General features: G+C 49.4%; 1 protein-coding gene across 1 annotated transcript in view; it reads left to right on the top strand.

The window, feature by feature from the left end:
* The window catches only part of Nup210 (nucleoporin 210), a 101,262-nt gene that overhangs the window by 27,105 nt on the left and 46,872 nt on the right, over positions 1 to 27,285 (top strand). Inside the window, exons 6-16 of the mRNA XM_059258196.1 lie at positions 630 to 762; positions 9,034 to 9,192; positions 9,750 to 9,818; positions 11,401 to 11,507; positions 12,456 to 12,596; positions 13,412 to 13,549; positions 15,986 to 16,141; positions 16,557 to 16,755; positions 20,951 to 21,096; positions 23,502 to 23,723; positions 25,507 to 25,680. Of these exons, the coding sequence (XP_059114179.1) occupies positions 630 to 762; positions 9,034 to 9,192; positions 9,750 to 9,818; positions 11,401 to 11,507; positions 12,456 to 12,596; positions 13,412 to 13,549; positions 15,986 to 16,141; positions 16,557 to 16,755; positions 20,951 to 21,096; positions 23,502 to 23,723; positions 25,507 to 25,680 (1,644 nt within the window). The remainder of the gene's footprint in view (positions 1 to 629; positions 763 to 9,033; positions 9,193 to 9,749; positions 9,819 to 11,400; positions 11,508 to 12,455; positions 12,597 to 13,411; positions 13,550 to 15,985; positions 16,142 to 16,556; positions 16,756 to 20,950; positions 21,097 to 23,501; positions 23,724 to 25,506; positions 25,681 to 27,285) is intronic.

Here is a 27,285-nt window from a genome sequence, read left to right as displayed (position 1 = left end):
CACACGTGGCATATACACACAGAGGCACCAGGTACACGTAATTTAAAAGAAAATAAATGTTTAAAAAAAAAACAAAAGCAAAACAACAATAAAAAAAACCCACCATGGGTTGAAGAGATGGTTCAGCAGTTAAGAGCACTTGCTGCTTTTCCAGAGGACCTGTGTTTGGTTCCCAGTACCCACATGGCAGCTCATAACCATCTGTAACTCCAGTTCCAGAGGATCCAACACCCTCTTCTGGCCTCAGTGGGAATGAGGCACGCATGTGGTGCATAGACACATATGTTGGCTAAACACCTGTATGCCTTAAAACACACACACAGGCCGGGCGTTGGTGATGCACACCTTTAGTCCCAGCACTCGGGAGGCAGAGGCAGGCAGAGCTCTGTGAGTTCAAGGCCAGCCTGGCCTACAGAGTGAGTTCTGAAGCTACACAGAGAAACCCTGTCTCGAAAAACCAAAAAAAAAAAAAAAACCCCAAAAACCCAACCCCCACCCCCACACACAGCCACAAAGCATACCACTATCGCCACAAAAACAAAAAAGCCTTAAACCTTTCTTCCAACTCCCCTGCCTCCATTCCTCACCCTACCTCACCTCACCCTCTTTCTCCTTTTCTCTGTGCTAAGAATGTTCGCCCTGCAGAAGTAAGGCTGCTGATCTTGGAGAACATCCTTCTGAATCCAGCCTACGATGTCTACCTGTTGGTGGGGACGTCCATTCGCTACAAGGTTCAGAAGATCAGGCAGGGGAAGATTACAGGTACATCCATGTTAGATGCTTCCCTCTTTCTTAAAAAAAAAAAATGTTTTATTTATTTTTTATGTGTATGGGTATCTTGCCTGAATATGTGGGGGGGGGGGCACTATGTATATGCAGTACCTGAGGAGGCCAGAAGAGGGCAATGGATCCCCTGGAATTGGAGTCAGCACTATGGTAGTGAGCCACTATATGGGTACTGGGAACTGAACCTGGGTCCTCTGTGAAAGAATCTGGTATTCTTAACCACTGAACTATCTCTTCAGCCGCTTCCCCTTTTGTTACTGTGATACATGGCACATGAAGTTTTTGTGTATACAGATCAAGTGGCATTACATTCCTTCGTAGCATTTTGTAACTGTCACCTCCATCCATCTCTAGAACTTTTCCATCTTCCCTAGCTGAACCAATATCCTCATTAAACACACCCTATCCCCCTCCTTCACACCTAGCACCCACCATCCACTGTAATGAAGTTGACTGCTTTGGGGATCTCAGTTACATACAATCCTGATTGGGCTCTCATTGACTGTCCCCAAGATCTGTTGCTATCTAGAATGCATCGGACCACATTTTATCCATCTGTCTGTCCTTTTACTGTTGGCATGGCTCCATGTTTTGTTTGTCATGAAGAATGCTGTGAACATGGGTATTCTTCTGGCTGAGTCCCTGCATTCAATTCTTCTGGCTTCATTTAGAACAACTCCAGAGCTGTTGGCTCATGTTGGGCCAGGTTGTGCCCATGGCCTGCCTCTGACTGATGAGCAGAGTTTAGCTTTGTCTCGGATGGGCCATTTCTGCCTAGGATGTGAGAAAAACATGATTGACAAGAGTAACTTGGAAACTCTGTGGTACTGGGAACATGCATTGTAGAAGGTGAGCATGGATGAGCTGGTCCTCCTAGGAATCCTGATTGTCTAGTTCATAGGTGCAGGTGTGTGGTGTCAGAACACAGTGTTCAGAGGACCTCAAGACAAATGTGCTGCGTTCAGAGTTGGTTCATTTAAGGGCTTTGGCCACATGTCTCCACAGGGCCACCCTGGGGTGACATTTAAGAGACCTGTAGATGCTGCTATTTACAAGTGGCCTAAGACCTCCAGTTTCCTACATTGAATTCTAGGTTGATGACAGTTCATGAATGGGGACCTGAGAAGGACCACATGTATGAGCCACTAGCAGTCTTGGTTAGTGATCTAGGGTGGGGATTTCTTGGTGCATTTGAAGGCCTCTATCTCCTGCTCTGCACCCAGTTCTCTGAGGACAAAGATGGAGAGAAGCAACCTTGTGTTCTGTGAGTGTCTGCTGCATGATGAGCAGGCAGCATCAGCTTTCTGCATGGTGTCCAGTCAGGGTAAGGATGTTGTACAAGAGGATGTGCAGGGAGCCCAGCCCAAGGGTCCTGTCAAAGCTTGGTATGAACTTTAACTCTAGGGAAGAAGTTTTGGAAGGACAAAGGCGGTTCTAAGACCCTGGTGAGGCTTTCTGGGACCTGGGTGAAGCAGTTAGAAGTGGAGTTCTGTGGTCACCAGTGTGACATTCTAAGAAGGAACATGGTCAGGGGAGTGTCTTGAAAGTCCAGAGAACATAAACAGGCTTGTATAAAATTCTGCATGAACGCAGATGCTGACGAGAAATGACATTGTCTTGAAGGGTGAGGACCTGGAAAGGGTAGCGTTGTGGTTGTCCTCTGAGCTAAGCAACTGGCATCTTGGGACATTGACTTGTGCCCCTTGCAAAAGATCATCCTAGCTGGGTTTGCTGACAGTTTACATCCAGCATAGAGAGGAAGAAAGGGGCATGGGCTTCTCACCTGAGTATCCAGCTGCTCCCTGCCACCTGATGGCCTTAATTGCAAGGGCCTACAGGAAAGCTAGCATCCCTGCTGGGTAAGGCTTTGGCTGGCTCAGGGAGGAGCGCCCACAGCCCTGTAAGCAACCCCTCATCTGTGCTGTGTGAGGAAGTCCAGTAAACTTCTTGGTTCCCCAGAGTGAACTTTTGTGGAATTGTGTCTCAGATTGTCACTGGGCTCTTGGGAGGAGAGGTGGCTGTTACTTATATTCCCCCTTGAGGAGGGATTTTAGCTACAGATGGACATCGCCGACAGTGTCTCACTACTGAGCACCTCTGAAACTTGGGTCTAAGTGCTCTTCCTGTTAGGACTCTGACAGCCTTGGGAGGTGAGCTTCTTGAAGGCTCCCTGGTGTAGGCAGGGACACAGAGGAAAACCTGAAGGCCACAGAGCTATAGAGTCTGACCGAATATTGTCTTTTTGTTACTGTCCCCTCAAAAGAATGTCAGAAAAACATACTCTGGATAGTGGCTGGGCTTTCTAGCTCTCCTGGCAATAAGGTGGAGATGGTCTACTACCAGGGGTCCCTGAGAGATGACACTGCCCAGCTCGGGAAGGGAGGGAGAGCCAGCATGGCTGGGAGGCACTGGGCTGGCATTTTAAGGAACTTACCATAAATCAGCACCCAAGTTCACCCTGCTTTGCTTGCTGACTGCGGGCGCATGTGACCAGCCTCCTCACACTTCCACTGTTGTGCCTTTCAAACTGTGAGGCCAAAACCCTTTCCATCCTTAAATTTCTTTGTCAGGCCTTCTGGTAAGTAGCTAACATAGTGGTTCCTGGCCCAGAGAATTAGACCTACCAGAGGTTCAGAAACTTTGGAGATTTGGTGACTCACCTGCTACAGAAGTTGAGGCGTGAGAGCCCATGAGAGATATCCCAGAAAGAGGCGAGCCCCCTGCTCCATCAGGTGGGCACATGCCTGTGTGACGGTTGATGGTGTTGGACAGGCTTGGAGAGGCATTGGTTTACCAGGAGCAGAGCACACACAGGTGAGGCATTGGTTTACCAGGAGCAGAGCACACACAGGTGGAGACTCCGCCATTTTCTTTGTGTGATCTTTTTTCCCCCATCACTGTCTTTTGGGGTGTTATCATCATGTTTAGTCATTGGCACATCTTTTAACTTCCAGAGCTGGATTTAACCATTCTGTTTGGAAATCAACTTACATTAATTGACATTTTCTTCCATAAATGTATGAAATGTAAAAACTGGGAATTTCACTGAGACTTTCACATTAAAGAAATCTGTAGCTGGGCATAGTAGTGTCTCTGATCAGGCCCTCAGGAGGATGAATCAGGCAGAACATGAATATAAATGAACCTGGGATGGAATATAAGTTCAAAGACAGCCTGGGCTACAGATCAAGGCCTTGTCTCAAATAGAAAAGTATGAAGATTCATTGAAAGTGATTAAAGAGGCACCCCTTCCCAGTCAGGAATTCTGAATTTGCAGCTGCTTCTCAAGATGAGTGTTTTTGACTTGAGTCTAAATGTTGACAGTTTGGATGACCTACACAAACCTTCTAGTTATATGTATGGATGCTTTGCCTGTGTGTATGTGCTCCATATGTGTTCCTGCAGAGGGCAGAAGAACACATTAGATCCCTTGGAACTAGCATCACAGATGGTTTACGAGCCTCCATGTAGGTGCTGGGAATAAATCCAACAAGTGCTCTTAACCATTGAGCCACCTCTCTTGCCCCAGAGTCTTCTAATGTGTGTGTGTATATATATATATATGTGTGTGTGTGTGTGTGTGTGTGTGTGTGTGTGTGTGTGTGTGTGTATGGGTGTGTTTTTTTTTTCCATGTTTATCTAAGCACCACTGTGTGTCTAGTGCCTATGGAGGCCTGAAGAGGGTGTTAGATAGTTTGAGCAAACATATGGGTGTTGGGAATTGAAACTGGGTCCTTTGGAGGAGTGGCCAGTGCTCCTAACCACTGAACCACCTCTCCAGCCCTAGCCTGGAAAAACCTTCTAACACAAAAGAACAGGAACACAGGCTTAGCCAGCAGAGTGCCCCTGAGCTGCATCCCCAGCCCAACTCATTCTTAAAATTCTAATGCATTCTTTCCACAAGGGCTGTGCTGGTGTGTGTGTGTTGTGTGTGTGTATGGTGTGTGTTGTGGGTGTCAGAATGCCTTTTCTGTACTTGTGTACTTGTGTGGTGGTTCTGTGTGAACATTTGATGCAGACTCATGTGAGCTGTGTCCGTGTGTTTCCCTACATTGTGCCCCCGTGTTCAGCACATTTATGGGATTTCTGATACCAGAAGAGTTTGAAGTTCTGTTGAAAGTTCTTGACATTCTTTCCTTACAGTTCTGTACGGATGTTGGCTCCTGTCATGTTGCTTACAATAGGAAGTTTTCTTGTGTTTTAGGATTTGGTGTCTTGCTCTATTATTCAGGTTGGCCTTGATCCTGAGTCCCAGTAACACAACCATCTCTTCATTTGATGTATTGCTATTAGTGACTGCAACATTCCAACAATGTCTGTCCTTGTCTTCCTGGATGGTCTCCACTGGGCCCCTCCCTTAGGTTCTGAAGTCTTCTGCTGTACACTGTAGCCCAAATCCATACAATTGCTGACAAATTCTCTCAGGTTTGTTTGTGCAGCACCCAGGGAACACCAGGCTGGAACACTTCTCCAGCATCATATCCTGTAAAGGGTCCTCAGACAGTAGCCAGGTCCTGCCACCCCTCAAGGGAAGTCCACAGCTTTGTCATTGTCCTAACTAATGTTTTGTCAACTAGACAGAAGGTACAGTCATCTGGGAAGAAGGAACCTCAATCGAGAAGACACCTCTATCAGACTGGCTTGTAGGCAAGTCTGTAGAGCATTTTCTTGATTAATGATGCATGTGGGAGGGCCAAGCCCTTTGGACAGTGCCATTCCTAGACAGATGCTCCTGGATGGTATAAGAAAGCAGGCTGAGCAAACTGTGAGAAGCAAGCTAGTATGCAGCATTTCTCCATGGTCTGTGCTCAGTTCCAGCCTCCAGGTTCCTGCCCTGACTTTCTTATATGGACTATACACTATAAGTTGGAGGGGTGGGGAACAGAGATGGCTCAGCAATTAAGAGCACTGGCTGCTCCTCTAGAGGACTAGGTTTAATTTCCAGTGCCTATATAGTTGCTCACAACCATGTGTAACTATTTCCAGGGGATCTGACTCTCTCTTCTGGCCTCCACTGGCACAAGGCATCACTCTGGTGCACAAATATACATACAGACCAAACAAACACATAAAAAAATTAAAGTTATAAATTGAAATAAACCTTTTCTTCTCCTACTTGCTTTTGGTTGTGGTGTTTATCATAGCAACAGAAAACAAAACTAAAACAGTCCTCAAACGGCCTTTTCTGTTCCAAAAGGCAGGGATGGGGACACAGAAAGGAAGGATGGACCTGAAGCAAGTCCAAACCCAGCAGGGCCAACACTCAGTCCTGTAGTTCAGTTCCAGCATCCCATGCATGTGGCAATGGTATGACTGAGCTGTAGTGGGCTTGAGCAGCCCTGCACCTGTAGCCTTCCCAGTTATATCCCACCTAGCCTGTTCCTAGGGCTGGCTCTACTTGTTACCTACAGCTTCCACCCTCCTAGCATCTTCCAACATCAAGTCTCCATTACAACTTAGGCTGCATCCTTACAGCTTCATCCAGGCATTGTTTTCTCAGGTCGCTACAGCTCTCCATTGAATCTATGCAGAAGTCTATATGACTCCTTAACTCTTGCATCTCTTACATTCTGTAGGTTTGCTAAACCAGCATCATGGGATGGTACCATCGCCTGTTGCCAGCTCAAGCAAAAGCTGGATTGACTTGGCCTCAGCTGCTATGGCCTCTGAGTGCCTAGGCAGTAGAGCACAGTGAAACAAATCATGGGAAAACATTTTGCTAGGATGCCTCATGGCCACACAGTAACACACCTGGAGGGCTCCTGTGAACATGTGCTGTTGAGCCCCGCCCCCAGAGATTGGTGCAGCAGGTCTCAGACATACTCTGTACCTGCATCCCTCACCCACGAGAGATTCTAGGTGATGCTGACAGTCTAGGGATTGTAGTCTGAGGACCTGCGATTCAGAAGCAAGTTACTGGGGACTATTTGGAGCACACAAGAGATGCAGAAGTTAGGCAAGTTGCCTCTTTTCCCAAATCCCCCTAGGTGCCTTCACTGGCCATATTCCATTCCAGGTCAAGAAGTGATACATGGCTACAGCTCTTCTGACAGTGAGTGAGTGACTGGTTAGGACACACTAAGGATGCAGGGGAGAGAATGTTAAAGTGGTTAGGCTTGGAGGCAGGGGTGCTGCTCCCCCTCACTCGCTTTAGGACTATGTCTTAGTTGATATTCTGTTAGATGAGATGCTCAAGCCTAGTCCTTGCTGTAACTCACAGTCTGGAGGTCCGAGAGCACTGGCGTTTATTCAGCCCTGCCTTTTGTTCAGCCCCCTTGGCTGTTTCCCTCAAGGCAGGTGGGTCGTGATGGCACCATGTGCAGCAGGAGATTACATGGTAAGAGAGGAAGCCAAGAGTTCATGAGCCAGGCTTGTTCTTTCCTAACAGCCCACTCTTCCAGGAGCTAACTAGGGTTCTAGACCTGCCTTCATTCCTTTCAAGGCCATGTCTCTAGTGACCTAACTACCTTCCCCTAGGCCACATATTTTGTTTTTAATTTCTTATTTTTTCTTAAAGGTTAGGTTTTTAAAATTATGCATGCACATCTTTGTGAGTATATGTATGCAGGTGCAGGTACCTGCAGTAGCCATAGGTATCAGTCCCCCTAGAGCTAGAGTTACAGGCAGTTGTGAGTTGCCCAAATGGGTCCTCTGCACTCTTAATCACTGAGCCATTTCTCTAGCCCCCCAATCATTAATTTCTCTCTTTTTCTCTGGGGGGTGGAGTGTGTGAACACAGGGGTATGCCTGCCACTGGTCAGAGAACAGCCTCAGCGTTGGTCCTCACTGTCCACCTTGGCTGAAACAGGGGCTCTTGTTATTCACTGCCACGCACACCAGGCTAGCTGATGTGCAAGCTTCCGGGGATTCTTCTGTCTCCCATCTTGACATAGGAATGCTGGAATGGCAGGCACGTGTTACTGCTCGTTGCTTTATGTGGGTGCTGGGATTTGAACTCCCATCCTCATCCTTACTCAGTAAATGCTTTACCAACTGAGCCATGTCTCCAGCCCCAGGCCACACCCTTTGAAGTTTTTACCAGGCTGAGGGCCAGTCTTCTAGCACATGAAGTTTGGGTTCTCAAAGCAGTGGAAGTCATGGCAGACCACGAGCTAGCTTCTCACCTGACTTGCTCAGCCCTGTCTAAGTGGGGGTGTCAGTAGTCCTTGTTCTGAGGGTTGTTGAGGGATGAGATGAGGGAAATTGGTCGTGAGACACCTAAGGAAGCCCACGACACCTTGACCTTGGAGTCAGCTCTCGCTTTCTCTTTCCTGGGGACTGAACTCCTGTCCAGCAGCTGTCATTCAAATCAAAAGTGCTTATGTTCTCTGCCCATATGGTGGGTTCCTCAGAACCTGTGATTTCCTGGGGGATTGGTCTGTGTCCTGGGCTCTTTTTGGGAAAGGTATTTTTACACAGAATAGACATGGGGTGCATAGAGAGTGGTCAGAACAAGAGTCATTCTTTGCGATGGTAAGCTGAACTTCTGAAACTCAGTGTGGAACCATCAGCTACAGACATTTTGGTAATACCAGTGAGAACCCCACTGGGGCCCGGTGTAGCAGGAATCTTAGAGAGTCTTATTGATAAAATCAAACCTGAGGCCAGTTATTGGGGTGAATTGGAAGATCAGAGAGACAGAACAAGCCACAGCTGTCTCACCTGGCCAACTTCTCGGCTGGTCTTGTTTCCTCAGACCGGAAGCCTCTGTGTCCTCATATCTGAATGGCTCTCAGCTGAACTGTGCTGCTAGAAAGCCTGAAAGCTTAACCAGCCAAAATGCTTAACCAGCCAAATGCTGCTAGTTTCTGGTCCTCACGCCTTATAAACCTTTCTGCTTTCTACTACCACTCCCTGGGATTAAAGGCGTGAGTCACCATGCCTGGCTGTTTCCAATGAGGCCTTGAACTCACAGAGATCCAGAGGGATTTCTGTCTCTGGAATGCTAGGATTAAAGGCGTGTGCTAACATTTTCTAGCCTAAGTATCTTGTGGCTTTTCTGTTCTCTGACCCCAGATAAGTTTATTAAGGTACACAATATTTTGGGGAACACAGTACCACCACAGCCTGGATGTAGAGAAGAGCTTGTTCACTTTGGGGGATGGTCAGATGCCCACCCGTGTTATCACTCCTCAAGCAAGGGTCTTGACAGCAGGTCCCAAGAGTCAGTGCTGGAGATGGCTGTATTGGTATCCAGCATTTCACATCTTTACCTTCCCGCTTTTCTTGTCTCTTTTTCATGCCCAGAACTCTCAATGCCTTCTGATCAGTATGAGCTGCAGCTTCAGAACAGCATCCCAGATCCTCAAGGAGACCCTACCCAGCCTGTGGCGGTCCTGACACAGGAGACATCAAGGGTGACTGCCATGCAGATGGGACAGAGCAACCTGGTCCTGGGCCACAGGAATATCCTCTCCTCTGGCACTGCGTCATGCCTACTACTTTGAAGCCAAGTTGTTTTTCTCCTTTAAAGCCAGCCAGGACTAAAAATAGCACTGTTTTCTCCATCTGTCTGAAAATCAGAAAGAACCTAAATAGCAACCCGCTGAGTGGAATTGCTCACCTCTGTGGGTGACTCACAGAGACTCCCAGAGACAGGAGACTGTGGCAGAGGCACACGTCATTCCAGGCCTCTGGAAGCTTCTCAGGAACCACAGCCCCCTCATAGGGGACCCGGCAGAAGCTGTGAATACTGGCACATAGGTTGTTGATAACCCAAGATTGATTGTGTGCCATGTGGTTCCTTGGGGTCCCTTGCAGAGAGCCTGGTTTGTAGGGCAGACAGTACAGCGAGGGTCTTGACTCACCAGCACCTTTGCTCTGACTGGCCTAAGGCAGGGGTTCTTCACCCACCTCTCAGTGCACATACTGTCTGCATGATGCTCAAGCCGTTTGAGTCAGGCTGGAGCCCCAGCTGCTTTCCATGTTGTGTCTTGTGTTTTGTACCTTAATTAAGAATTCAGGTATCCGTATGCAAGGAGCTTCTAGGCTGCCCAACAGCACCATCTACGTGGTTGAAGCCGGGTACCTAGGTAAGTGTGGTCCCCTGGGGTTTCCTGGACATTGATTGCTTGTGACTCCATCAATTCAAGAAATCAAAGAGTAAAAGCAAGAACTGAGGCTCAGCTTGGCAGTATATGTCTTAGTTAATGTGAAAGTGGCCCTGAGTTCAGTTCCTAGGACCAGCCAGCAAGAGCAAACACACAGCAGTTCTCACACTGGCCATGTCCTCTGTCTGCCAGGCTCAGGGCCATCTGTCCTCAGCCCCTGTATCATGCAGATCTGACTGTTGTACAGACCTGACAAGGTTGGGGACCCTGTGCTGAGCTGAGTTACAGAGCATCTTTAGGTTGACATGACAGTTGGCAGAGCCTTGGCCAGGAAGGAGGAGGAGGCATTAGAGAGAGGAAGGAACCACTTGTAGCAGTAAAAAGACCCCAAGGCCCAGGAGGACCTGAGAGCTACAATGATAGCCATCGTCAAGGCCTTTGGGATATGTGTGTCATGGGCGTCACCCTGGCAGCGTTTCTTGGAGTCTGAGGCAACTCACCTGTGGAGCACACTCTTCAGCCAGAAGAAGGATGGCCAGATGGGCAGCAAAACCCTTAAGATCCTCTTGTCAGAGAGCTTGTGAGCCTCTTGTGATGCAGAACCCAGTTGACAAGTAGCAACCCCGAGGAGGGTGACCCTTTGTCTCAGCAGCACCCTTTGCCTGATTGGCCTGTGAGGAGACCTAGCTTCACATCAGAGGCTGGTACAAACAGGTGGCAAGACTGTGGAGGGAGTAAACACCAGGGCAGAGGAAAGGCTTCTGGAGGTTTCGTGTGAGACAGGTGCTGCGTCAGACCGAACTTCTGTGGTGGGAAGGGTGAACAGAGTGAACAGCTTGGCTGGTGTTGTGGAGATGAGAAAGCAAACGGTATCGTGAGAATAGAAGTAGCTAGTCTGGCATCCTGTGTGGGAAAAGGGCTACCTAGTACCCTCAGAGCCCAGACCCAGATACATCTTGTCCAGAGCCTCAATTACTCCTAGCCTGGGTTCCACAACCAGCCCTAGCTTCAGGCTAGACGTGCTGTGCCTGAGCGCTTGGACCTCCCGTGACTACAGACAGGTGAGACACAGTATCACCACAGGGTACTCATCCTTCAGCCTCAGAGCCTAGACTGCCATGGGCTTGGCCGGACCTCTGTATGACTTTAGGATAGACTTGCGTTGGCCAATGAATAGACCAGCTGAGGATTCAGAGTCTAGATGAGCTATGGCCTCAGACTAGATCCACCAGAGCCTCAGACCTACTGGGAAGTCAGAACCTTGATTGCCACAGCCTCAGTGCTTAAACCTGCTGAGGGTCAGATTCAGGCTGATGAGTCCATGAGTGTTCAGAGTGTGTATGTTCAGTGTTGATCCCAGGAATCAGAAGGATCAGCTGTGGTTCTCTAAGTCGAGAACAGTGGTGGCTATCAGGTTCCATAACCCATGTATCCCCAGCAGCCAGGCCTGGTGAACATTCTGGGGCCTTCTTCATGGGTGGGTGTGTGGGGCTTAGCCTCAGCTTCTTTCTCAGATCCGCTGCCCTTGTAACCTGAGTGTTGAACCCCCTTTTTCTTGTTCTAGGGTTCACAGTCCACCCTGGTGACAGATGGGTTCTTGAGACTGGACGTCTATATGCAATCACCATCGAAGTCTTTGATAGGTCTAGCAACAAGGTCTACCCATCTGACGTGAGTGCCTGCTGGGGTTCTGATGGAGGGAGGGATGATGTGGGATCATTTGGAGCAAATGTCCAAGGAGCAGCCAAAACCACAGGGTCCCCACACAGGCAGATCAAAGCTTCCTGTGATACTCCTAGGACTGTGGAGGTAATATCATGGGGTCCCCGGAGTACTTCAATACCCTGTTAGACTGTAAATCAGCATTTCCCCCTCATGCAGGGCTGGAGGTAGATACCCCAGGCAGCAGGGCCAATGTGGATAGTAGTGGTGGTGGCGGCTCTGTGTGTTGGCCTCCTGTTCCTTACATGGGGTCCCTGAGGTGAGAGTCCATTTTGCTTTGGAGATGGTCAGGTGTCTGGGTCTACCTGCTGCCTTCCAGAAACTCTCAAGTGACCAAGGGCGCCATGTTTAGCTTCTGGGAAACCATGCAAGATGAGTTGGGGAGTGGTGGCCAGCCTTCTGTCCCTTAGGAGAACTTCCCAGTGCCCTCACATAGATCATACAGTCTCTTACAGTGGTATTAGAGATTTTAGAAGGAGGCTAGTCTCCTTTTTTCTTTCGACAGAGGTCTTTCTATGCCCTGCTGAACAGTGACTGAGCCCGTCACTGTGCTTGAAACCCCTGCTGTCAGGGACTCAGCTCTTTTTAAATTTACTGGTCCCGTCTTGCAACTCCAGGACCTGGGAGAGTGACAGTCGGCTGTCAGCTACCCTGAGCATCACACACCCAGCTAGAACCGGGGTGCTGGGTCTTGAGGTCTGACTGCTATTGCAGGGAGGGTGGCTGGGAGAGGTCAGAGCCCTCGGGCCTCATTTCTTCTGCCCACTTTGTATGAGAGGCTTTTGGGCCACCAAGGCTCTCAGCCTGGCTTGGCTGCTGTTTTGGAGCTCTCCCAGCTTTTGGATGTCACACTCATCTTGGAGAAGCTCCCCTTACCCATCCTGCTTGCCTTTCCAGAACATCCGAATTGAAGCTGTGCTTCCTCCTGAGTTTTTTGAGGTTCTGTCATCTTCCCAGAATGGGTCTTATCATCACGTCAGGGCAATCCAGAGTGGCCAGACAATCATCAGTGCAACCCTGACCTCTGTGGTGGACCAGGTGAGTTGATGTCAACCCTTGTCCATGTCTTAGGCCCTGGGCCCCCATAACCCAACTCTGAAAGTAGAAATGTCAGTTGGCAGGTACTTTGCCCCAGGACCCACCCTATGCCACTGCTCTGGTTCCTGAGGAGACTTTCCCACTTTGGGCTTGAGCTCCAGATGCCCTTGGCTGTCCAGAGCTTGTTGGGGATCCTCCTGTTGCCACAAGCTTTCTCTTCCACCACCCTGCACCCACCCCTATAAAAGTGGTCTGCACCTTCCGAGATCGAATACAGCTTTTGTCTGGGGGATAGCGTGGGCAGCAGGTCCACTGGCACCCCATTATCTGTTTGTCTGCTGAGTCCTCCAATCTTCATTTTGTCTTGTACTGAAAAGCCTCATGAGCTCTAGTGGGGAGCAGTATTTTACCAGTCAGCACATTGTCATGGGTCTTCCCCTCACTGCCTGCCTCACACAAGCCCTCTAGACCTGTGAGAGGCAATGTGTGGAGAGACAGGAAGGGCCTATGCCCCAGACAGTGATGTCTTATCACTGGAGCTCCGGGTTTTACGTGAGATGTTCCAGACCTCAGTTTCTTTATCTGTAAAGTGGGGACAGCCACATCCATCCTGTGAGGAATATCTGAGGACTCAAATAAGTATCATTTACATGAGTGGTCTCCCCTTCCAAGTCCATTGTCTTTTCTGTGTTCTTAGGAGCACAAAGCTACCTTTTATGGCCTGGTCCTCAGGGAGGGTAGGGTCTGGGTGACAAAAAAAATAGCTAGTGATAAAGTGGTTACCATGGTGACATGCAGCAATCTTATCCTTGCAGGACGGAGGGGTCCATGTGCTTCAGGTACCTGTGTGGAACCAGCAGGAAGTGGACATTCATATCCCCATCACACTCTATCCCAGCATCCTGACATTTCCGTGGCAACCAAAGTCAGGAGCCTATCAGTACACCATAAAGGTGGGTGAGAGGCTGCTTTAGGTGCTTACTTTGGGGTGTTTCCTTGGGATGATGGCTCTGTTTTCATTCTTTTCTGTATTTATTTATTGAGGCAGGATCTGAACTATATAGGTCTCACCAGATTGGCTTAGAACGAACTATCCTGCTGTCGCAGTCTGTCTAGTATGGAGACAGGTGTATTCCACATCTGGCCATCCTCTTGCCTTCAGTTTTATTCTCAAGAGGTAGAAGATAACTTTAAATGAGACAGGCCTTATGGTTTTATGGTTCCTGAGGTGTCTGTCACAGCGGTGTAACTAACAAGATTAAAACACACACACACACACACACACACACACACACACACACACACACACACACAGATAAGCTGGGCTTCGGTGGCACACGCCTTTAATCCCAGCACTCGGGAGGCAGAGCCAGGTGGATCTCTGTGAGTTCAAGGCCAGCCTGGTTTACAGAGCGAGACCCAGGATAGGCACCAAAGCTACACAGAGAAACCCTGTCTCAGAAAAACAAAAAGCAAAACAAAACAAAAAAAAAACCAAAAAACCATAGTAACTGTCCTGATTGGTTAGGCTAGAGTCATCTGAGATGAAGTAATGAGACTGGCCTATGTAAGCCTTTGGTGTGTTTTCATGACTGATGATTGAGCCGCTGGGCCGGTGGTCCTGGGTGTGTAAGGAAGCAAACTGAGTGGGGCACGGTGGTGCACACCTTTAATTGCAACACTCAGGAGACAAAAGCAGGGGGCATGTCTCTGAGAATTCAAGCCCAGTCTGGTCTGTATAGGGAATTCCAAGACAGCCAGGGGCTACATAGAGAGACCCTGCCTCAAGACAAATGAATAAACAAACAAACCAAATAAATACATGGAAGGAAGGAGGGAAGAGAAAGAAAGGAAAAAGGAAAAACAGCAAGGTGAGCTAGCCAGTAAGCAGCATCCTCCATGGCCTCTGCTTCAGTTCCTGCCTCCAGGTTCCTGCCTTGTTTGAGTTCCTGCCCTGACTTCCTTCAGTGATACCTGGAAATGTAAGATGAAATAAGTTCTTTATTCCCCAGGGTGCTTTTGGTCCTGGTGTTTATCACAGCCACGGAAAGTAACTAAAACACAGAAATGGAGTATAGGTCTGAGTTCTGCCTAGAAGTCATTTTTCTAAGAGACACTATTTTTGAAAGTAATATAAATATAATTACAGGGAAAATTAAAATCAAGTGGAAATACCACCCTCCCTACCACATGCCTAGCCTTAGTGCCCTATTGGTGAAATTATTAAGGCAACTCCATGTAGTTAAAAGGGAGGTTTATTTTGTGGGGTTGCTTACAAGTGAAGGGATAGGTAACAGGGTCTGGGAAAGGTGTAGCGCAGTCCGGCGGTGTTCTCTGGAGAACTCTGCTTGGTCTGCCTCCAGTGTCCAGGGTCCAGGAACCAAGAGAGCTCCCCCATCCGGATCTCGGGTCTTCAGGGTCCTCTTTCGGCTCCGCCTTGTAGGCGTGACAGTTACCGAAGTCTCAAAGGGGTTGGTATTTCCAGGTCAAAGCTGGAACGGCTACCCACTACAGTACCCCTTGATGCTCCCAATCCCACATAGTTCTGGTCATCAGGGAGTGCTCTCAGCTAGGGCTCAGGCCCAGTAGTCAGGCAGGTCCCATCACTCCTGTGGTCCACTTGCAGAAATGGTATCCTGTCTGCACTGGCACCTGCACACTAAAGTATGTCAGGGTTTCAGGTTGATCTCTGACCTAGAAGATGGTTAGGAACAGGCAGAGCTATGTGTTGGGTGTGCTGTCGGCCCCAGAGCAGAATTCCGCAGGTGGATCCATGACCAGGGTGGTTTCTACCCAGGTCTGAGTTCTTGGAGGTGACACTGTCATAGCTGTGTATTTGTGTGTCAGTTGCCAGGTCCCCTGAATAGGGAGACTGGAAATGAGATGAGATGGAGGAAGGGAGGGCCAAAGGGAACCTCTGAGGAAATGTTGGCCTGTGCCACATTTTTCCATGGGCAGGATTTTGGCTGTGTGTGTAGGTATGATTTTTGAATTATGAACATGTGTGTATATGGTATGCTATGTGTGTGTTTGGGAGTGAGCCCACGAGTGTGTGTGTGTGTGTGTGTGTGTGTGTGTGTGTGTGTGTGTGGTGTTTGTTTATGGTTTCAACATAAATGTGAATGTAGGTGTCAAATGTGGCTGAATGTAAGGAGACATGTGAATGGTGAGTGTGAACAGGTGTGTGAATGTGTGGCAGTAGGCATTTGTGAGCAGGTCAGTGTGTGTGTGTGTGTGTGTGTGTGTGTGTGTGTGAACTAAACCTGGATGTGAATAGATGAGCATGTTTGTGTGATAATGAGTGAGAGCGCACATTTGCCCCAACCCTGTATTTCCCCAGGCAGAGAGGGGCAAGGGGCTGATGGATCCCATGTCCTTTTCTTCCCTAGGCCCATGGGGGCAGTGGGAACTTCAGCTGGTCTTCATCAAGCTACATGGTTGCCACAGTCACCGTCAAGGGTGTCATGACCACGGGCAGTGACACTGGACTCAGTGTGATCCAGGCGCATGATGTTCAGAACCCTCTCCACTTTGGTGAGATGAAGGTAAGAAGGTGGCAGGGCATTAGGTGGAGAGGCTCAGGATAGAGGTTCCAGTTGCCCCCTCAGGCCTCGTTCAGAGCTCTTACTCCTCGGCCTATAGTTGTGGTATGTGGGGGATCGATGGGCCCAGCCCAGCTAAGGATGGGCAGTTAGAACTGACTCCATGGCTGCACAGGACATGATGGGTAGTTCCCACTAGCTGTGCTCCAGCCACTCAGGCCCCACCTCAGGGAGACTGGGATAGCCCTCCTGACTGGGAGGAGAGGACTGGGGAGGAAAGGGTTGGGAGAGAATCCTTGCTGCCACCCCCACCCTTTCCAGGCACTGGCCCAGCCCTTCACCTTGTCCTACCCACTGTAGAACTAGCAGCCCAGCTAGTCTTCCTCCTGATGGGCCTGGGCCTCCTCTCTTTCTCTAGGTGTATGTGATTGAGCCCAGCAGCATGGAGTTCGCCCCGTGCCAGGTGGAGGCTCGAGTGGGCCACACCCTGGAGCTGCCCCTGACAATCAGTGGTTTCATGCCTGGAGGGGCCAATGAGGTGGTCACCCTAAGCGACTGCTCCCACTTTGACCTGGTGGTGGAAGTGGAGAACCAGGGTGTGTTCCAGCCATTGCCAGGTAAACCAGGAGCAGAATGGGAGCCAAGATGGTGTGGGTTCTCGGTGGGTACCAGAGGGGCCACAACCTAAGGCATGGCCCTTGCCCCTGCTCTTGTCCAATCTGAATCCTGCCTGATGTGTCACCTTTGACAAGCCACCTCTATGCCTGTATCTCTTCCATGCGTGAGTGGAGTCTCCTGCCCATGTTCATAGTTCAGTTCATGAAGTGCAACAGGTGCCCAGCCTATATTGTATACATGGGGTTCTATTGTAATGCCTATGGCAGGCCCAGGCCACCCTGAGGACATTCTTCTCTGCCTCCTGTCTTGGAGGTGGTATTGGTAGTGACTGTGACAGTGTCAGCCCTGCATGTGGGGGGCAAGCAGTTTTTCTGGCTGACCTCATTTAGACCTGAAACAGGAGCTGCTGGTGGGCCGTGTGTCCAGTGAAGACCGTGGGGCAGCTTTATTGCTTATGGTCACACATGGCCTGGGCAGGCATGGGGCACAGACCTGCAGCTCCAGTTTCTGTGAGCTGTGGCCTCCCAGAGGTGTGGATCCAGGCAAGGTGAGGATTAGGTCTGATTTGCAGGTTAGAAAATCTGCAGGATACTTGGGTTATGAGTAGGAGCAGGCTGTGGGCAGGGTGTTGGTGAGAACAGGGACAACATTCGGTGCGTGGATGTGCCCGTGCCATGCCCCAAAGGTGGGGCAGGGCTTATCATGGTGAGCCTAGAACATCAGGACCTATTCCATCACTGAGGGCTCACACCTAGAGGCGAGGAGCCACTGAAGGTATTTGAGCAGAGAGGGATGTAAGTCTCCATGGCACAGATGCTTTCCAAGTGACTGTATCCCCTGTGGTTGTGATGACATCCAGAACTGCACAGGGGAGAAGGACAGCTTTGAAAAGTACCTAAGCAAAGTCACTGGCTGGTGGCCTTAGAAAATCTAATGTTTCCACATGTTAGCTATTTCGAGTGGAAGAAATGGCATTTTGAGGAAGAGGGACTGCTGGCAGCCAGAGATGGACTGTCCCCTGTACTGGCCTCACACCACAGGGTGTCTGTAGGGTGCCACCCGGGCTTCTGGGGATAGTACGCAGGGAAAATCCAGGGCCTGTAATTCAGCAGTCCCAGGGCTGATAAGCCCCTTCACTTACTGGCATTCTGTTCCACTCTCTGAGGTTTCTCCATGGGTCATGGGGAAACAGATGCGAGAGTTACACGTAGACACCCCTCGGAACATCTTGTGGATTTTTCAGGGAGTCTGGTTTTGAAGATAGCAGCCAAAACAAATTCTGTGTGGTTAAAATTTCCCTTAGAAAGTGCTGGAATCTCCCTCAGTGTACCGGGTATAGGACTTACCTTGGAAACTTGAACTCTGGGTCGGGGAACACAGGTGCTTATTGGACTCAGCAGGCTGGGGCAGCAGATGTCTATGTATGTGTGAGGGCCACCCTAGGGCACACATGACCTGTGGGGCACATATGGTTCTCAGGATAGGTTAGTCGTGTCTATCCCTCCAAGCCAGGGTACATGTAACAGGACTCTCTGAGGAAGGGCCTGTATCAGGTTCCCTATTGGGCAAAAGCACCTGGAGTGGGGTAAGTATTTGCAGATCATTTACCTATTAAGGGGTTAAGATCCAGAATATGTAAAGAACTTCTGTGTGTCAACAATAAAACAGATAAATGATTCAATAACATACAACGAACTTGGCCACGTATTTCTGTGAGTGTTACATGTAGTAGTCCCTATTGTAGGAAAAGATGCCCACCCTCATCAGTCATCACAGGATTTCAAAGCAAAACCACAAGGAAAGGGCTAGAGCAATGGCTCAGTGATTAAGAGCACATGCTGCTCTTCCAGAGGACCTAGGTTTGTTTCCTAGTACCCACATTAGGTACCTCACAACTGCCTAATTCCAATTCCAGGGAATCCAACGCCCTCTTCTGGCTTCCATGGGCATGCATGCATGTACATGGATTATACACACACAATTAAAAATAAAATAAATCTCAAAGAAGAAACATAAAACTACTCCCATTGGGACAGCTACTATTACAGCAACAGGAAACATCAAGGTTGTGAGGAAACTGGAGTCCATGCTCTTTTGGAAGATGTTTAGGGCAGCTACTTGGAAAATGTGGTGGATTCTCCAAAGTTTAAGTAGAATTACTATATGATTCAGGAAGTCTCATTTCTAGACATCAACCTAAGGTTAGTGAAAGTACAAATGCAAAGATGTCTTTGTTAACACATAGCAGCATTATTCACACATGCTGGTGGCTCAGGTGCTCATCAGTAGAGGACCGGACCCAGGGCAGGTTCAGCCCTAAGAAGGAAGGAAGCTCTGATGTGGTGCAGCCCTGAGGAGCCTTGAGGACACTGTGCCAGGTGAACATAAGAGGATAAATGCTACATGATTACACTTAGGTGACAAGAGACAGAGAATAATGGATGCCAGGGTAGAGCAGTTAATACTAGACATCTCAGCTTTGCAAGTCAAAGGGCCTGAGTGGCAGCTGGTGATGGAACCTTCACAGCTCTGGCCTGTGGCATGTGACTGTACATAAGAATATTGAGGTGGGATTTTTTTCTTTTTCTTTTTTTTTTTTGAATTTATTTATTTATTATGTATACAGCATATGTGACTGCAGGCCAGAAGAGGGCACCAGATCTCATTACAGATGGTTGTGATCCACCATGTGGTTGCTGGGAATTGAACTCAGGACCTCTGGAAGAGCAGTCAGTGCTCTTAACCTCTGAGCCATCTCTCCAGCCCCGGGGATTTTTTTCTTAAGACCAGGTCTCACTATTAGTCTCTGACTGGCCTAGAAGTCACTATGTAGAGCAGGTAGACCTTGAACTCATAGAGATCTGCCTGCTGCTTCTGCCTTCAGAGTGTGGGGATTAAAGGTCTTTAGCACCACGACTGCCTCCCCCCCCTTTATTGAGGTGAGAAGTTTATGTGTTGTGCACTTCATCATAATTCACATTTGTTTTAGTTTGGTTTTCTGTGGCTGGGATGAACACCATCACCAAAAGTAGCTTGGGGGAAGGAAAGGGGTTATTTGGCTTACAGGTTACAGTCCATTATTGAGGGAATCCAGGGGAGGAGCCTGGAGGCAGGAACTGAAGCAGAGACCATAGAGGAGCACTGCTTACTGGCTTGCTCAGCCTGTTTTCTTATACAGCCTGGAACCACCTGTCCAGGGGTGGTGCCACTCACAGTGGGCTGGGCCCTCCCACATCAGTAATTGATGAAGAAAATGCCCCATAGACTTGCTCAACTTGCCCCCAGGTCAACCTGATGGAGGCAGTTCCTTCACTGAGTTTCCCTTGCCCAGAGTAACTCGTTTGTGTCAAGTGGACAAAAACAAACCCGCGAAACATTAATGCATTTCTTACAAACTCAATTAAAATTTGATGGAACATGATAACACAGATGAAAAGCAGCTGTCAGCAAGATAAATTGGGAGAGACACTTGGCTGCACACATGCCTGCCTGCCACTGGTCCCCCTCCTCTGGACACAGCCAGCAGAAAGGCTGGGGTATGCCATCTAAAGATAGCCCCACATATGTCCACACTGATACTGTGTAGCACAGCCCAAACGAGAACTACCTGGAATGTTCACGGTGGCATGAGGAAGTCTTGCTGTACTTCCTCATCCCCACAACAGAACAGTGTGCAGAAATGTGGGTGAAGGGTGCTTGACTGTGAAGACTGAGAACTTTGGTGAGGAAGGCAGGCCAGCGCAGCCTGTGATCCCCTCCCCTCTTTATTTAAGCCACAGACACAGCACACTGAGGCTGTTCCGATGGAAGTTGGGAGGGGTTGGGGACCAGAAGGGGTCTCTAGGGGAGGCTGAGCTCTCTCTTGACCTGGATCCTGGACACAGGGTGTGTTGAACACATGGGGGAAGATGGGAAATCATTGCCAGTTGTATGTGTACCAGACCTGTGTGTAATGTACATGAATCATACTTGAATTTGCCTTGTTTGTTTTGTTTTGTGGTGCTGGTAATGAAATCTAGAGGGTTCGTGCTAGGTAGCTGTTTTTCCACTGAGCTGCAGCTCTAGCCTCTGGAAAATTTAAATGATAACAAAATCGAGTTGTGTATGAAGTCCAGAATGAAAAGGGGCCCTTGGCCTGCCCTGCCTTCCCCTTGAAGAACAAACTCATGTTAACTTTTGGTTTTCTTCGTGCAGGGAGGCTGCTGCCGGGGCCTGAGCACTGCAGTGGAGTCATGGTGAGAGCTGATGCCCAGGGCTCTACTACCCTCCTTGTGAGCTACACACACGGCCATGTACACTTGGGTGCGAAGATCACTCTTGCTGCCTACCTGCCCCTCAAGGTGAGCTGTGTCTGCCTTTTGCCATCTGCCTTGTCCTCCACCTTTTCTTGAATGTTTCTGGAGGTTAGATGACGATGGCCTCTCTCCATAGATCCTGTGCTGTTTTCTGTTTGTTTTTGTCCACTTGACAACAAGCTAGGGTCATGTGGGAAGAAGGAACCTCAGTTGAGAAAATGCCCCCATCAGAAAGTCAGTGGAGTATTATCTTGAGTAATGATTGACGTGGGTAGTCCCGGGTTGTATAAAAAGCAGGGTGAGCAAAACAAAGAAAATCCCTTCATGGCCTCTGCTTCAGCTCCTGAGTCAGGTTCCTGCCCTGTCTTCTTTTCATGATGCATTGATTGGGACGTGTAAGCCAAATAAACCCTTTCCTTCCCAAGTTGCATTTGGTTGTGGTGTTTATCACAGCAACAGAAAGCAGGCTAAAACAGATTCCAACTGTTACCATTTGTGCCTGTGGGCAGGCCGTGAGTCCCTTAGCACCACAGCCACCCTAGTCCATAAAAACAGATGGGAGCTTTCTGTAAAAAGCTGTGTGAGTTTTCTTGTTGCTCACTGGAGACTTTGAGGCCCTCATGGTTTTACTGGCCAATTCACCATTTACTTCAGTGAGTGTTGAGAATCTGCAGTGTGCTAGGCACTGTTCTTTACCAGGTACAAAAGGGCCTAGAAACTTGCCCTAGGTGATGAGGAAGGTAAAGCCAGGCGTGGTGATGCACACCTGTAAGCTCAGCTCTCAGGTGCCTGAGGCAGGAGGATCTTGAGTTCCTGGCAGCTTGGACCTGGTCTCAGTAATGAGACCCATCTAAAATAAACAAACAAACAAACAAATAGGAAACAAAAGGAAAGTGAGGAGAGCTCTGTGGAGCAAGAAAGGCAGCAAGCTGGCCCTGACCGAGCTGCCCAGGAGCACCTGTCTGCAGCTGTGCTTCCCGTGAGAGCTGTCTTCTGCCCCACACTCCATAGCATTCCTCACTGAGGAGCAAGCCTCGAGCATGCTGGGTGTGGAGGCCAGCTCCCACCTTTTAAAAGGGTTCCTATGAGGAGGAGAGAAGGATAAGAAACTTTTAGATAGAAAGATAGTGAAGAGGAGAAAGAAACACAGGACAGCTTCCGGAGGACCTGGATCAAAACCCAATGGTCCCTTCTGCCTCTTCAAACGGGCTTTTTGTAACAATGCCAAGGGGCGGGGCAAATGACTTCCCCGTTGCTAGATCAAAGCACACCTCATAGCCAGGTGTAGACCCTTCCAAACACCTGGTAACCACGCCCGTGGTCAGATCATCCCCTTATGCAGCCCTGCTGGGTAAAGCAAGCTCAGATTCTCGGACCCTGAGTAAGTTCTCACTAGGAAGCTTCTGTGGGTCTCTACAGCTCGGCAAGCACTTAATCACATCCTTGGACCTTTTTATTTTTATTTTGAGCTGGTTTTGCTATGAAGCCCAGGCTGGACTCAAACTCAAAATCCTCCTACCTCTGCTTCCTGTAGGAGGGATTATAGCCCTAGGCCTCCACACTGGCTGGTTTCTGTTATTTAAAGCACAGTGTGGGGTCGGGGGTAGTGGGTAGGGGGAAGCTGAAGAGATGGTTCCATAGTTAAAGCAGGAGCTGGAGAGATGGTTCAGTGGTTAAAGCACTGGATGCTCTTCCAGAGGACCCAGGTTCGATTTCCAACATCCACATTGTGGCTCACAGCTGCCTCTAACTCTAGTCCCAGGGCATCAGAACCTTCCTTGTCCTCTGTGGACACATGGTACATAGATATACATGCAGGTAAAATACTCATAGACTATAATAATAGTAGCAGTGTGGTAGAGGTGAATGTATGTATTCAGTATTATGTCTTGCATTCAATATTTGGTCAGTATTGTGTTGGGACCTGTGCAAGATGCCATCATGGCTCCCAAACACCCTCTTTGTGGATATCAATGTAATGCTGGCTCCTAGCTGTGAGAAATGAGCATGAAGAACATGTTTTTGTTCATAAAGTTGTTTCTTTCTCATTTAGTCTGTGTTAGGATAGAGCCCAGGTGGGAATTTCCAGGTTTTTTTTTTTCTTTAATTTTATTTTGACAAGGTCTCTTTATGTAACCTTGGCTGGCACATGACCAGGCTGGCTTATAGAACCCCACATGTCTCTTCCTCTGCCTCCTGAATTAGACTATGCACCACCATGCTCAGCATTCCAGTGTACTCCATGCTCCAGTGAGGACCCATTTCTTTCCAAAACCCCTAATTCATGGCAACCCTGTGCATACTGCCCACGTGGAGACTGAATTTCAAAGAGGACACAGAGTTTGCCTGGCAGCCCACCCAAGCAGGATGAGGAACTGAGTTCTAGATGCCCAGCATTGCCTGGTCACCTCCTCCCAGAGCAATGCTAAGCCTTCTCCTTCTTTCTCCAGGCTGTGGATCCCTCCTCTGTTGCTGTGGTAACCCTGGGCTCCTCAAAGGAGATGCTGTTTGAAGGAGGCCCCAGGCCGTGGGTCCTGGAACCTTCCAAATTCTTTCGGAATGTCACTTCTGAAGACACGGGCAGCATCAGCCTGGCTCTCTTGGGTCCTCCAGCCTCCCGAAATTACCAGCAGCACTGGGTCCTTGTGACCTGCCTGGCCTTAGGTGAACAGGTGAGTGGACAGCTGCCCTCGGTCCCATCTTGCCTACTGAGAGAGCTAGAAAATCTATTGTTCTGAGAGAGCCCTGAGGGTTCCTATTGTCTCCATCTTACTGCCGAGACAGTCCAAGGCTCAGTGAAGCGGCCCGCTGGATTCCACAGCACACACCAGCTTCCCTAAAGCCAGCCTGTAGGTGGCCTTCTCTTTCTCAGGGGTATAAGTAGGAGCAGAGGATTGAGACCGGGAGTCACAAAACCCCATGTTTCAGGGTTGGGCTGCTGTCAAAAGGAGTGAGACCCTTGACTTGGATTTGGCATACCAACTTGTTCTTTCAGGATGGGGTGGATATGCCAGTGCCTGTGTGTGTGAACTTCTTGGTTATTTTGAGATAGGGTCTCTCTATTCAGCCAAGCCTAGCTTCAATGAAACTCACTATATAGTTAATGTACCACAGGCTGACCTTAAACTCATCCTGCTTCAGCCTTCCAAGTGGTGGGATTACAGGCATAAGTTATTATGCCCAATTACAATGTTTTAGGGTTTGGTTTTGGCTTTGTTTTTAGTGCTGAAAACCAAAAGATACTGGAAGGTTAAGCCGACTGAACCAAGTGTGCCATGTCCTGAGTTCCCACGGGGCCTGCTTGGCTGGGGGCAGCACCCTTTTCCTCAGGCCAGGCCAAGGCCTTGAGCTCTTCTGGCTTCTGACAGATCTCTTTCTGGGAGCCCTCAGACAGGAACAGAAAGTAGGCAGAACCATGAACTGAAAAGTGAGAGCTGATTCCTGCTTGCCTACAAGTAAAAAGAATACAGATTCAGTTGAAGATGTACACAGACACCCTGACAGAGGTGTGTCTGTGTCCAAAGCTGGCCGCTATGGTCAAAGGAGTGCATGGGAAAAGGCCCCACTAGAGGTGCTAGTAGAAGTATAGGACAGTATTAAGAACAAGAAATGCATACTACCAAATAAATAGGAAGACCGAGGAAAGCAATGAATTATCTCGGCTTAACGAGGTCACTGGGGTTCTGCCCTGGCCTACAGAAGCTGGACTCTAAGCAAGGTCTGATCTAAGGCCTTCCACACTTGCAGGCCTCTGGGCTTCTTCACTTGTGTCATGGGCAGACAGCCTGCTAAAGGTCAGGAGGCACCTCCCTCCTCCCACCTCATGGGCAGGAAAGATGAGGGGCTGCTGGAACAAACTGTGGTGTCCTCAGCAGTTGTCTGTCTCTGAGGAGGCCGGGGATGCTCCCTCAGGCGCAGCTTTAGCTGTGTTGAGTGTAAAACCAGGGCCTGAACCTGACGTCAGAGGCCCCACTCTAGCAGCAAAAAAGGCCTTTCAGCTCCTCCCCTGTCCTGTCCATGTAGGTGGTGAGTGTGGCCTCTCTCCTCTGGCTCAGAGGAGCAAGCATGGAGTGGGGTGGTTCTGCCTGTGGCTCTGGCCTCTCCCCTGGGCGTTGTCCTGCATGGTCCCTTTTCTAACCCATTCCTCCACAGTTAAGGTTCCCCTACCCTTCAGTGTGCAAATTCCCACATCTGTGCCTCATCTTGATGGCTTGAAGTCAGCGCAGATTCCTCTTTCAAATATCCAGGACCTTGTGGATATGCAGATTCAGCTGTGGGGTTTCCCTGATGTCCTGGGGAACCACAAGGCATCCCCTGACCTGCCTCTTTGAGATGTTTGTAGATGGTGCCTGGGGCATAGGATAGGCGGCATCACACGTCCTATAGAAGTTAAGTCTCAGCTCAAAGAGGAGGGGACCTCGTTCAGGTGTCTGACTGTTCCTCCTGCTCCTCTAGGTCATCGCCCTGTCTGTGGGGAACCGGCCCAGCCTCTCTAACCCCTTCCCCGCCGTGGAGCCCACTGTGGTGAAGTCTGTCTGTGCCCCGCCTTCCAGACTCACCCTCATGCCTGTCTACGCCCTCCCGCAGCTGGATCTATCCTGCCCACTACTGCAGCAGAATAAGCAGGTGGTGAGTATGGCCACTCTTGGGAAGGGAGGAGCCAGGCAAGAGGACCTTGGCCCACGGCACCCATGGTCTTGAGTGTTCTGACCTGGATCTCAACAGCCAGAGTTGTGCAGGGTGTTTCCATGTGCACTTTGCATGGGGGAATCTAGAGTCTGCAGAGGTGGGAGACTTTCCAAAGTTCAGTTGCATAGATGGTCCCCGGCTTACAGAGACTTAGCTTCTGGTTTGCTCATTTATAGAGGTGGGAAGGGGACAAACACTTGTCATACTTGGAGTTTTGATCTTTGCCCAGGTTAGTAACAGGCAGCCCATCTTCCCTTAATGCTGTGAAGAGTGAACCAGTCACAGCCCACAGTCAGCTTTACCACCACAGGGGGAAACGGATGCTCTGTGGAGCTCTGGAGTCCATATGTAGCTCATGGGACACTCAGTCCCATGTCGGAGTGAGTCTTTGTATTGGGCCATCTGCCCAACTGTTGGCTCATGTCAGTGTGTGAGCTGGGTCAGGGTAGGTGAGTAGAGCGGCACAATGGACTGTCCATAGAATGATGTGTTAACTCATGATGGGGTCATTGGGGTGTGACCTCACCCTAAGTCCAGGAGCTTCTGCAGGGGCCATGTAAGATGCAACCCCTCCCCACCCCACTTTCTGATTCCAGATTCACTGTCGCCCTCTGCTGGGCACATGAGGGGCTGTCAAGTCCTTTTGTGAAGTGTTCTGTGGTTTCAGCTGTTCAGGTGGGGTGTTGTTTCTGGGTAGAGAGGGTGTGGTCAGAGTGGGACTGGGAACTGTGAGGAAAAGGGGCATCTGCAGTATTGAATAGTACGGGGCAGGGCATCCCAAAGTAAGTGTCAAGATGGGAAGAAAGACCGTGAGTCCTTCAAACAGCAGCTATGGGGGTAAAACCTACTGGTTGGCTTCTCTAGAAGCTGGGGCTGTGCAGTCCTCATAGCCCAGGGCCTGAGTGCGTCCTGCTCAGGGGTTAGTGATAAGCTAGTTCAGCCCTGCTTGGAGGAAGGAAATCATAGTTTCCTCATCCCAACAGGTTCTCCTGGCTCTTAGCATCCAAGTTCTGGAATAACAGAGTGTTGAGGAGGGTGAGGAGCCACTGGCAGACAGAAATGCCACAGAGAGTTTAAGCTGGGAGGAGCAGTGATGCCAGAGAGGCAGAAAGGCCACAGAGGTATTGGCAGGAAGAGCAGGATAAGGAGATGCCAGCCTAGGGGAGCCAAGCAAAAGGCCCCAGGGAGGTAAGACAGCAAGAGCAAGGATTCTGAGGTCAGGTCATGATCTCCAGTATCCCTCCTGTCCACATGGTGACCAGAACAATGCTGTGTGCTTGGAACCTTTACCCCTTAGCCTCATTTCCTCTGACACCATGGCCATCATTGAGGTAGGCAGAGTTGAAAATGCAGAACCAGCTTTATCTCCAAACGTAGCAATTCCTCCTGTGGCCCCCGGGGTCTGTTTCCCTGAAGCGATCTCAGAGTAGGTACATCTCTGGGCACCCAGGCCTCCTGCACACCTGCATGAACCTTCTGATACTGAGTGTGTCCACGGCCTTTGCAGCTGGGGGCAGGTGCTGTGAGATCTGGGCCCTGGTGAGT

Source organism: Peromyscus eremicus, chromosome 3 (genome assembly GCF_949786415.1).
Source record: "Peromyscus eremicus chromosome 3, PerEre_H2_v1, whole genome shotgun sequence".
Classification (NCBI taxonomy): Eukaryota; Metazoa; Chordata; class Mammalia; order Rodentia; family Cricetidae; genus Peromyscus; species Peromyscus eremicus.
This window is presented reverse-complemented; position numbering and strand designations above follow the sequence as displayed.